This window comes from Micropterus dolomieu, unplaced genomic scaffold, assembly GCF_021292245.1.
Source record: "Micropterus dolomieu isolate WLL.071019.BEF.003 ecotype Adirondacks unplaced genomic scaffold, ASM2129224v1 contig_9651, whole genome shotgun sequence".
In the NCBI taxonomy this organism is placed as follows: domain Eukaryota; kingdom Metazoa; phylum Chordata; class Actinopteri; order Centrarchiformes; family Centrarchidae; genus Micropterus; species Micropterus dolomieu.
This window is the reverse complement of record NW_025738637.1, coordinates 18,698-30,960: the sequence shown is the minus strand read 5'-3', so window position 1 is coordinate 30,960 and position 12,263 is coordinate 18,698. Positions and strand designations below refer to the sequence as shown.

Below are 12,263 nucleotides of genomic sequence, written 5' to 3'. Positions count from 1 at the left end.
AGCTGGGAACATTTCATCTATTCCTGTGTAAGAAGAACTTGTCTATAAATCTATATAATGTATTATTTGCTGTCTCATTTCACTTCATTATACTCAATGTTAAGTCTTGACTTGCAATAAACAAATAAAAAAGGTGCTTTTAGCACCAAGGGTTTCTTGATAAGTATGAGCCATGCTGTCAATGTGTTTGCTATCTTCTTCTACTCTCATTATAAGTTTATAATGTACAGAAACACAACCCCACAAAACCCATCTCTGTGGTGGCTGTCGGCTCAGGTAGTTGAGTGTTCACACGGGAAAATAGCATTAAAACAAAATCAGTGCCAACTGTGGAGGACCTGCAGTTTATGTCGCACTGCTGAATGCATGGAACATACTACTTTCATTATGGCGAGTACACCATCAGAGAAACAGGCCACACCCATCTGTTTAATACCCCCTACCTAGCGAGAGATACTTTGTATCAGTTATGTCTCATTTCCTTGTCATAATTTAAACCTCGACACTGGTACAGTGAACACACTGGAAGATTAGTTGATGTCATTGGACAGCATTCTAGTAGATGCAATTTGAGCATACACTTTAAAAATGATGGGCTGTGGGGTTCAAGTGTGATTACTCTCTCTCTCCTAGTGTTTGCCTCTTCAACAGACAAATAAAAGCAATGAGTGAAAGAAAGAAAGAAAGAGCTAGAATAAGTGCATGGGAGAATTTGTGAGTAAAATGTAACAGAAAGTGAAACTTTCCATTATTGGGTCCGTCTTAGTGGTTACTTCAAAAGCAAATAAAAAAGCTAATTAAACTCTCAGTGACAGTAAGGTAGTCAGCATGCTCACATCTCAAGTGCTGTTAACATACTATACATTTTGAAATTTAAGATGGACATTTAAACGTCAGGCATGATTGATACAGATATGTCTCCTTCCGGGTGCATGGTTAGAAAGAGCAGGGCTGGCCTTCTCACAGCAGGGCGGTAACAAGACCGCCAACACAACATTTTTGAATCCACATTTTGAACATGGCGGGAACCAATCTGTCAGACCTTAATATGTGTCTTTCCAAAATGTCTTTGCAGGTTGTTTATTACACATTGTGAGAAAAGTAAGGATCTTGTAAGGAAGGCAGTCAACGATCAGCTCTCAATATACTTTGGCCATGCACCTTTCTAAGCCCCTCTGCTCTCTTTGTCTTTGTGGTTTCAGACAGGAAGTGTCTGCAGTGTTGTCATGCACAGCAGCCACACAGTATAACTCCAATGCCCCAACTATTTTAGTAGATCAATGAATCTATGTCAAAAGGCTAAATTAGGGTTTAATAAAATAATAACTAGTAATCTACACATAGAAACTCTGTAACATTAATCATTGTGTTGTTTTGTCTTTAACTTTAAGAACGCAGTGTAATAGGGCAGTGGATAAGGCACCTGCCTTTGGTGTGAGAGACCCAGGTTCAAATCCACTGTGAGACACCAATGTGTCCCTGTGCAAGACACTTAACCCTTCATTGCTCCAGAAGCGTGTGACCTCGGACACATTTAGCAATTGTAAGTCACTTTGGATAAAAGCGTCAGCTAAATGAATAAAAGTAATGTAACTGTAAACTCTCAAGATCCAGCCTCAGAGAATGGCACCAGCCTAAGCTGCTTTTCATGTCCTCCCACTGAAATTTTGTGTTTCTGCCTGACACAAAGGCATTATATTAACTGTTATATTAACCAAACAGTGGCCACAGAATGTGTCCAGAGAAGCAGCTGAAACTATTTAGATCCCCATGTAATGTCATGAGCAACTTTAGATACTTTCCACAACAAAAAAAAACAACTTCAAAGAAGACAACCCAGCAGCTACCGGTCGGATATTATTTGCTGCAGATTGCGACCGCTACATATTTCCGTCCCCATAGTTATTGTATGAAGATAGACAACACATTTGCCCAACTCAATGTGTCATATCGTCTCGTGAGCCAAGTGTATCATCACACCCTTCTTTATCAATGTTGTGTGTTGTTCTACACATCCAAAAGGTCTCACACACAGGTTCATACAGTCAAACTGTATGAAAGCGGGAGGGACCTCAGACGTTTCCTCTCGCTTACCCACATGACCACCTTCTCTCTCGCTCGCTCTCTCAATTCAATTCAATTCAGTTTTGCTTTATTGGCATGAATGTCAAAGAACAATTTTCCCAAAGCTTAAAAGATAATACAAAAGAACAATTTCATGCAGTGGTCCTGTGATGGACTGGCGACCTGTCCAGGGTGTACCCCGCCTTTCGCCTGATGTAAGCTGGGATTGGCTCCAGCCCCCCCGCGACCCTGTACGCAGGATGAGTGGTTGACGATGGATGGATGGATGGATGGAATTTCATGCAGTTTGTGGCATGAGGAGACATTTTGTGGCAATTATTTAGCATTCTGGCATTTCACCCAGTAAATAGGAGAGTTTGTTTTTTATTTAAATTTGAATTCAGGGTATATTTGGGAAATGTTTGCGAAGTATTTTTCTCTTAAGGTTTTATATTTAGGACATGAGGCTAGAAAGTGCAGCTCTGTCCCCTGTCACACTGGGAGCAGAGTCTCTCCTCTTCTGGTTGCCAGCTCTGTCTGTGGCAACCCTTTTCTATGGCCAGGCTGTGTTCGCTCAGTCTGTATGTTGTCAACACTTTTCTTAGTTTTATTGTGCTCAGGTAATTTGCCAGTGTGAATTCTCTTTTTAGGGTCAGATAACATTTGAATTAACTTTGTGTTTTGGTCGTTTCTTTCCAGTATTCAATATATTTTTCTTTTTGCTTGTTGATCATTTGGTTTGGTCTGTTTGAGTTGGTGTTGCTGTCCTGAGGCTGTTGGGGAGCCTCAGGACCAGCTGGCTGAGGGGACTCCTCTCTGGTTTCAGCTCCTGGTATGATGGTCTTTGTGATGGTATGTCTGGGGGTTAATTGATTTTAAGTGATTGTAAAATGTAACTGATCTTTTCTGAATTTTTAGTAGGAGGGGGTATTGGCCGAGCTCTACTCTGCACAGGTTATTTGGGGTCTTTCTCTGCACCTGCAGGATGCTCTCACAGAACTCGGTATGGAAATATTCTATGATTGTTCGTTGAAGTGCGTTGCCATATAGAATAATTGGTTCTAGTACAAATTGGAAGATTTTTTAGATTTTGTCCCTCAGATCTTTCACAGCCATGTTGAGGTTTTCTGTATAATGTTGAGGTCAAGGTAAGTGTAGTTTTTTGTATGTTGTAATTTAGTGGTGTCTAAATGGAAATTGTGTTCTGGATTGTTTCATTATCAAAAATCATTATCTTAGTCTTTGCTGTGTTTCCTGTCAGGGCCCAGGTCTAACACAATCTCTGCAGGAAATTAAGGTGCTGCTGCAAACCTTCAGTTTAGTAGGTGAAAGTAACAATAAGTCATCTGCATACAGCAGACCTCTGATCTGTCTCTCTCTCTGCTGTGAGTCTAAATCACACTTGTTTTTATCAATTGATAGTTTTTATAATGGGATATAAAACTATGATTAGCTAATGTACCATTTAACTAGCAAAAGTGGATTTTCGCCGTGCCCTAAATGCACTTGCCTTGTTAACTTTAGACTGTCCATTATAGATTATTTAAACAGGGCCCTTAGTCTTGTTTAATAATAAAAAAAACCTTTTATCCTGCAAACAGGTGCTCCATTCGTCCTGCCACTGGCAACAACATCTCACACAAACCTACAGTCTATACAGCAGAGAATGATGGAGGGAATTATTGCTATTACAGCATAACCTGTGAACAGTTTTCCATTGGTGGAAACTTAGGTCATAGCAAAGCTTGAACACAGGAAGACTGATCTTTTACTTGAAATATGCCATCACCGAAATGCAACCAATGTTGGGGACAGGACAAGGAGCCTTCTCTAAAATACCAGTTGGCACCTATTTCAGATTTTTCCGCTAATGACAGTGACTGGACTGCGGACAAGAGATTTGCTTGACTCCACTTGTCTTTTTTAACAAGTTATTCCTGTTCTTAGTGACTTTATATTGTGGTTCTAGTAGCTCTCTCCACATGTCTTGACTCGAGAATTGACAGTGGAGGGGGCACGGTTCAACTGTTCACTGCTACTAAAATAGGACTTCTTGTTAGCCAATCAAATACAGTCCTCTCTCTAAGAGTAGAGAACGTATGGATCTTCTCTACACTCATCAAGACATTTTGATCACGATGACATCTCTGAAGTTTGCTTCATATCTGACTTGTCTTTGCTTGTGGAGATTAGGTAAGTTGGGTATTTTGAGGAAGTATTTGTATCGTTACAGAAGTATATTCATTGTTGATCCAATTTATAATCGTTATGAGAAACTTGTCTTTGCACTGATTGTACCCTTTCTTTGTCTGTTTTCTATTCAGCTAAATTGACCACGTCTCTACATCAAGAGAGTGAGTTTGTCTCAGCCAATGTTGGAGACAATGTGACATTAAAATGTTATTATGATGGTGAAAAGATTTCAGCAATGTTCTACTGGTACAAGCAAACTCTGGGACAGAAGCCAAGGCTAATGTCCACCTTCTTTAAACATGGTACAACTGGCACTTTTGCTGATGAATTCAAGGACAATTCACGCTTCACACTGGATACTAAAAAGGGTAACAATCACTTGACAATCTCAGATTTGCGCATTTCAGACTCAGCTACTTATTACTGCATAAGTTGCTACGCATACACATTTGAGTTTGCAGAGGGCACTACTGTCAGTGTAAAGGGTTCAGGTTTGACCGTCCCAGCTTCAGTCCATCAGTCAGCATCTGAGCCCATCCAGCCAGGAGGCTCTGTGACTCTGAACTGTACAGTACACACTGGGACCTGTGATGGAGAACACAGTGTTTACTGGTTCAAAAACTCTGAAGAATCTCATCCAGGACTCATTTACACCCATGGAGGCAGGAACGATCAATGTAAGACAAAACCCGACACACACACCTGTGTCTACAACTTGCCACTGGAGAGCCTGAATCTTTCTCATACTGAGACCTACTACTGTGCTGTTGCTGCATGCGGACACATACTGTTTGGAAACGGGACCAAGCTGGCTGGTACGTACTGTAAAATTCTAGCAGCCTTATTACATTTTACTTAAACACAGACAAGAGCTAAAAGGTATAAACTGACCAATATTGGCATTTTGAGGCCAAATTGACATAGATACTTCGGGATTTAAGAAATCAGATGATATATCAGCCAGTAGAACTTCTATTGATACATAACATAAACAAATAATTGTGATACATATCGCTTTTATTTCGTTTTTTTTTTTAGGATGCCCAAGATAAATACTGATTAGAACGTTTCACAGCGTAAAAATGAACTTATCTGTGCTCTCTGGTGGACAATCTGTGTAATGCAAGGGCTTAAAATTTAGTACGGATTTTATGGACATATCCAACTACTGAACTGTCCCTAGCAATAATTTTGATGCAAATGTTAAAATACAACCACTGTTGTGGTGTCAGTGTCCAGTCAATGTATTTGGTAAACAAATGGTTAACAGCTCACGTTCTCTACTATGAGTCCAATGCGTTTTTAAGTTTTAAAAGATTATGTCTTCCACCCTCACAGTGGTTTGGTCTGCTGCCTAGCCTTTTCAGACCATCAGCAATTTTACTTCTAAAAAGCAACCGCTTACTAATCTAGTGAGTTTTTCAGTAATTCATCCCCCTGCATGCTGCTGAGAGTAATCTCACCAACACCAACAGTGACATGAAAAATCTGCTCTTGCTGTTATGGATACAGTAGTTCTATGTGACCTAAAACCTAGTTTTTTTTCATGTTACCTATCAGCCAATATACAGCAATACTGATATATCAACAATAAGCTAATATAGGCCTATACATCGGCATCGCTAATTCATCGGTCTTGCTTTACTGAAAGGTTTGTAATGTCTCCTGATATCTGGCTGTCTGCAGATGAGGTGAACTTTCCCATCTCTCCTGTGTATTTCTTGAGTGGAGCTTTGGTATTCAACACCATCCTGGTGGTTCTACTGGCTTTCTCGGTGTACAAGATGAACAAGAGAAACATCTGCCAATGTACAGGTAACTGGCGCAGTTTTGATCAATCCGATTTATCTCTCTATATCATACGCTGTATAAAAGAAGTAGACATAGTCACGGTGACGTCACCCATTGGTTTGTGGACTGCTGTTTTGAGTTTGGCCGTTATGGCGCCTCTGTGTTGATTTTGCAACCAGACGTGACCATATTTGGACAAGACAGTGGTGCTAGCAAGCCTGGTTAGCTAGCTGCAGCTGTAATTCATGTTAACTGTGATTTTAACCAGGATGCTAATTTTGGCTAGCTAAAAACAGGGTTAAGGTTGATGAATCTATAGTCACTGGAGATGGCTTGTAAATAAACAGCTTTTTCTTTGTTTGTTTCACAACAGAGTCTCAAATTGTTCCATCGCCCACCACAACAAATGCACAGGTGAATATTATCTGTTGAAAATAACTGTTAACACATATTTGACATTACAAAAAGTTGTTGTGTGGAGTTTGTTCTATTTCTCTCATGTACTGTTTTATTATTTGTTACCAGGGTTACCAAGATGCAGACAACCTCCATTATGCTGCTGTAAGGCATCACAGGGCCAACAGATCAAGAAAAGACAGACGAAAAGAGAACGACAACCCCATGAGTCAATGTGTGTACTCCAGTGTAAGGCAGTAGTGCTGACAAGTTTTATTTGTACTTTATTTTTTTGGTAAGATGTTTTTTCCACAGCTGTTAATATCTTGAGAAGTGATGTACATTTTCATAATATAGGAAGAGCTTTGTCAACATTATAAACATATACATACATAATGAATGTAAAGCCTTGGGTTACAGTACGCTACTTCAAGAAGCTCATGCAATGACAGTTCAGCTGTCCAATGTTTTTTTTTATTTGCTGGCAAAGATAACATATTTCCACTATCACTATGCCTGTTGTATCAGCCTAAGGATGACAAAGCCTCTTATTAAAATATCATGGTACATTGTGTTACTATGTTTAACTTTTCTTTTGGCTCTGTTTGTACTCAGAACACAGAAATGAAGCAGTCATTTCACTGAGACCTGTTGACCTTGCAGACATTTTGCTGTGTATCTATTTCAGTGCAGTGGCCTTTGTGGTTTACAGCAGGATGTACAGTGTGTGAACGCTTAGCAGACAATCAGGCTGAAAACATAGTGGAGGGGGGAGGAGGGTGGAGGAGGGAGGATATTTAATCAAATTCTAGTTATGACAGGATCACAAACAAGGACCTGGTTGTTTAGGTTATTTCCAAGTGTTGCAACGATCAAATAAAGTAGACATGTAAAAATATATAGTTAAATCCAACAACAGATTTAATTGATAGATTTGACTGTTCTCCACAAAAGGAAGAAAAAAATCTGAATCCCAATGAAAGCTGCTGCTAGTGAGGTCTTTGGTTTGTTGTGAGTATGCAGACGGGAAGAAACAGTGTATTTAACATTTCAAATGTAGTTTTCCAGTGCTCTGAAGATCACGTACTGTACTTATTTAGCTACTGTACCTCCATTGTATTATTATAGTGTCATCAGAAATGTTCACTTTTAGAAATATTTTAGAAATGTATGTTGAAGTGGAAAACAAGCCATCCAGTGAAGCTGCAAAGTATTATTGGTAAGCAAACATTGGGGGAGAAGCCATGGCTTATCTCTATTACCTTTAGTTTTGATAAAAATTACACTTTTCATGATGAACAATACACACTTCACACTGGAGACTAAAGTTGGTAAGAATCACAGAAATCACATCAAAATGTCTGATGCACACCTTTCGGACTAAGCTACTTACTACTGGGCAAACAATTATTCATTCATGCTTGAATTTGTAGTGGCACTATTATCAGTGTAAAGGGTTCAGGTTTGAAGATCCCAGCTTTGGTTCATCAGTCAGTGTCTGGGACCATCCAGCCAGGAGACTCTGACTTTAAACTATAGATTACACTCTGGGCCCTGTGATGGACAACACAGTGTTTACTGGTTCAAAACTCATCTTTTACACACATGGAAGCAGGAAAGATCGGCGTGAGAGAAAACCCAACACACAAAGAGTCTCATGCTGGGACGTACTACTGTGGACACACCCTCATGTGGACACACAGTTTTTGGAAACGGGATCAAGCTGGACTTAGCTGGAAACAAACATTCTAGCAAAGATAACCTCATTTGTTAAAAAGCGATGAATACTTTCTTATCACATTTGATTTTAAAAACTTAAACCTCTGTCATGTAATGTGCATCTGCAGATGAGGCGGACTTTTGCCTTTAAGTATTTCTTGAGCGGAGCTTTGGCATTCACCACCATCCTGGGGCGCGTTTCCCCAAAAACATCATTGGTAACTATGGTAGCAACTTCCGTGGTTGGAACTATGCAGGTGAAATGCAACTGTTTCCTAAAAGCCTAGTTCAAACTATGGAGGTACTTGCTACGGTTTTCTTGTTATTGCTGGTATACGACTACAATATCAAAAGCCTAAATAATAATTTTGCAAAATAATGTAACTTTATATCGGTCACAACTGTCATATTTAGGCATATTATGACAAAGGTTGTGAGTTTTGCAAGTTTCCTGCTGTGAAGTCAGACCGAACGCATCTGAAAACATTGTTAGTACACCATTTGTACTTTCTTTCGAAGTGAGAACTGTGCTTTAGTAATGCACAAAATTGGTACTTTCTTTGTTGCTTTGTCTCTTAATCAGGCTTTCTTAACAGGGTTACTTTGTTGGATTCATTGATGTTGTGCAAGAGACTCATGGGCTTTGAGAATCACAACGGAAATGTTTCTTGGACTGTTTTTATCCTCCAGACAATGTATGTTCATTTAGTGTGATAAAATAAACAGAATCTAACATTGGAACACTCACTCGGCGATGGAAGGATCGCTTGTAGTTTTGTTGGATGGTGGGGTTAAGAGAAGTGTATTCAGCGTGTGTTTAGTGGGCGGGCCGTTTACTGTGCCTGAAGAGCCCGACGAGGTCCTATGCTACACAGATCCCTTCATCAAAAAAGGAGCCAAATTCAATCTCCATGTTTGCACACACTGACTGAAAGACTGAGAAGGACAAAAAGAAGGACGATGTGTTTTTCTTAAAGTTTGAGTGTCTTTGAAACATATTTATGTTGAAATTACATGACAAAGTGCATTTAATACGTAATATAATAACATATATAATATGTATGTACCTGCATTTTATTGTCTTGCTGGACATAATGGTCCACTGCCAAATGTTTCCAAAATGCATGCAAGTGCATGAGCGTGCTAAACAGCACGTTTATTAAACATGCTCATGTTTTCAGTGAAGGCTGAACTGAATGAGCCCGTTCTCATCTCAGGGCCTCCAATACCGATGCTTTCTGAAAAAGTGACAAAGCATAGTTATTTGACCCTTAAGTGTCTGTATGAGATGCTCTGGGGTGTCTCGTATAGACCAAAAGTGCTAGATAGCTAGATGGCTACATTCGTGTTAAAGGTGTTGACAACACCCCAAAGCCCCCTACCCTTACCATAACCATCAGATATGTTTGTGCCTAAACCTAAGTCAATGACTTTGTGCATGTCGACCCGCAAACCCTACAGCTAGCAGGCAGGGTTAGCCTCCATTGTGTTACTTCGATGTAGCTGGCACCTTTAGCGGAAAATAATTACGCTTTGTCACGCTGTCTGAGAGCGTCGGTAATGATGCACTGAGATGAGAACACGTTGACTGAACATATCCATATCCAACAATTAATCATGTGAGCGCCCTTAACTCCTGTGAGAGACATTGAGTTGAAGCTACGGACCAGTCTTGGGAAACATCTCGAAGTGAATGACGATCACCATCATTAACCAAGGGTATGACCACTAGCCAACAGCCGCAGAGTTCCACCACAGTTAAACACAGCATTTTGTTAAGAAAAAAACCCAGAAGACATAAATAGGAAATAATATTTTGGGGGACTTTGAATTTACTTCAAACCCCTAACCCTTTTAAATTATTAACTATGAACATGATCTGATGTGCTTATATACCTCTCAACATGTGAATCTTCTCAAGAACCAAACACTATAGGTTGCAGTGAACATGTGATCATGTTTCCGAAGGAGGACATGGTGTCACATCAGGCTGGCCAATCAAACACAGTCTTGTCTCTTAAGAGTGGAGAAAGAATCGAGATCCTTTTCATTCAACATAACAGTTTGAACATGATGAGATCTCCAAAGTTTGTTTTCTGTCTGATATGTTTGTTCGTGGGGAAAATGGGTGAGTTTTGTTTTTATGGCTCCAGCAGCTCCGCTTTTACTTTATAGCAACTCTTCATGGAAATGCTTATAATGTATCTTAATATATTAATTACACTGAATTTGATCAGTTTTTATTAATTTGCTTTGTCTTTCATTTCATTTCAGCTCATATGATAGATCTGAAAGTCTCCTCATCTATTCATCAGAAGAGACGTTTTGTATCAGCTGATATTGGAGAAAATGTGACTCTGCAATGTTTCTATAAAGGTGATGATTCAGCATGGCTTTACTGGTATAAGCAAACTCTGGGACAGAAACCAAGTCTCATCTCTACCTTCTATGTGTATGATACAAAAGCCACTTTTTATCATGAATTCAACAATCCACGCTTCACACTGGATACTAAAAACAGTACAAATCACTTGACAATATTTGATTTGGACATTTCAGACTCAGCTACTTACTACTGTGGAGCTAGCTATGCATATACATATGTCTTGACTTTTGCAGAGGGCGCTACTGTCAGTGTAAAGGGTTCAAGATTGAATGTCCAAGCTTCAGTCCATCAGTCAGCATCTGAGACCATCCAGCCAGGAGGCTCTGTGACTCTGAACTGTACAGTACACACTGGGACCTGTGATGGAGAACACAGTGTTTACTGGTTCAAAAACTCTGAAGAATCTCATCTAGGACTCATTTACACCCATGGAGGCAGGAACGATCAGTGTGAGAGGAAATCCAGCACACAAACACACACCTGTGTCTACAATTTGCCACTGGAGAGCCTGAATCCTTCTCATGCTGGGACCTACTACTGTGCTGTTGCCTCATGTGGACACATACTGTTTGGAAACGGGACCACACTGGACTTTGAAGGTAAGTTACTTTATAGCAGAGGTTGTCGTATTTAGTTATTTATTGTTACCTTCCAATCAAGCTTTGGGTGACCACAGAGATAAAAGCTGAAAGCTCTGTTTCTGATGTCTGAATCTGCAGATCAGGTGGATTCTCTTGTCTTGGTGTATTTCTTGAGTGGAGCTTTGATATTCACTACCATCCTGATTGTTCTACTGGTTATCTTAGTAATTAAGAAAAACAACTGCCAATGTACAGGTAAGTGTTACAGTTTGTATCTGATAGCTTGTATTCATAAATACAAGTTTCCAATAAAAAGCTTTTTCTTTGTTTCTCAACCAGAGTCTCAAGCAAGATTATCGGCTCCTTCCACAACAACTGCAGAGGTGAAATTTAATTTAATAATCCATTAATTTCATTTAATTTTTTATGCAAAACAACCACTTGTTTTGTTGCTCTTTTTAAAAATGTCTGTAAGAATCAATATCGTAATCCAGTTTTATATATTTTGTTACCAGGGTTACCGAGATGCAGACAGCCTCCATTATGCTGCTTTAAATGTTAACCTGCCCAACAGATCAAGAAGACAGAGGAACAACACCAACAGTGAATGTGTGTACTCCAGTGTGAAGCAATAAAATTGATTTTGTGGTATTTCAAGTGTAGACCTAATGCAGATTTATATGTATATTCTGTGTGTAAGAAAAAGGCCCAGTACTCCAAGGAATAATGTTTTTATAGAAGGATTGCGCTCCTCCGATTTAAGCCCAGTGCCCACATTCAGTCCCAATGCAAGAAGAAGAAGTGTGCCCTTTATGTAGTGAGGCAGAAAGTACAGAGTGGGAGTAGGCGTGGTGCATCAGACTTTCCAGTCTGTTCTTAAGCTCAGGCGTCACATATACATGCTTTGGAAAAGCCGTGTCTATTGTACGCAAAACGGTGATTTTGCGTGTATAGTGGACGCCCCGGGGTGACCTAACTAGCAAGCTAGGTAGCGATATTTTTGTTTAAGGAGTTGACAGCCCCCCCGAGGCAACTTCCCTAACCTCAACCATGGCATTAGTTAGCGCCTGAACCTAAGTCAGTAAATATATCCATGTCGACTGGCTAACCCTACAGCTATGCACACGGCCAAT

At 39.8% G+C, this 12,263-nt stretch overlaps 2 protein-coding genes across 2 annotated transcripts; both read left to right on the top strand.

Moving 5' to 3' along the window:
- The first annotated feature begins 4,202 nt into the window (after positions 1-4,202).
- LOC123965405 (immunoglobulin kappa light chain-like) lies at positions 4,203-7,036 on the top strand. Its single transcript, XM_046041925.1, has 5 exons — positions 4,203-4,257; positions 4,389-5,072; positions 5,944-6,072; positions 6,422-6,462; positions 6,574-7,036. The coding sequence occupies exons 1-5, from the start codon at positions 4,203-4,205 to the stop codon at positions 6,703-6,705; spliced, it is 1,041 nt and encodes a 346-aa protein (XP_045897881.1). The 3' UTR covers positions 6,706-7,036.
- A 3,251-nt stretch (positions 7,037-10,287) lies between these two features.
- Positions 10,288-11,781, top strand: LOC123965404. The gene is made up of 6 exons (XM_046041924.1): positions 10,288-10,291; positions 10,438-10,539; positions 10,783-11,148; positions 11,269-11,385; positions 11,470-11,513; positions 11,646-11,781. The coding sequence occupies exons 1-6, from the start codon at positions 10,288-10,290 to the stop codon at positions 11,763-11,765; spliced, it is 753 nt and encodes a 250-aa protein (XP_045897880.1). The 3' UTR covers positions 11,766-11,781.
- The last annotated feature ends 482 nt before the right edge of the window (positions 11,782-12,263 follow it).

Bases quoted from the DNA above. Each gene is read 5' to 3' on its own strand.
- LOC123965405 (XM_046041925.1), top strand. From the start codon at position 4,203: ATGACATCTCTGAAGTTTGCTTCATATCTGACTTGTCTTTGCTTGTGG. The intron at 4,258-4,388 runs GTAAGTTGGGTA...TTTTCTATTCAG, and splicing joins TCTTTGCTTGTGGAGATTAG to CTAAATTGACCACGTCTCTA. The intron at 6,463-6,573 runs GTGAATATTATC...ATTTGTTACCAG, and splicing joins CCACCACAACAAATGCACAG to GGTTACCAAGATGCAGACAA.
- LOC123965404 (XM_046041924.1), top strand. The intron at 11,386-11,469 runs GTAAGTGTTACA...TTTCTCAACCAG, and splicing joins AAACAACTGCCAATGTACAG to AGTCTCAAGCAAGATTATCG. The intron at 11,514-11,645 runs GTGAAATTTAAT...TTTTGTTACCAG, and splicing joins CTTCCACAACAACTGCAGAG to GGTTACCGAGATGCAGACAG.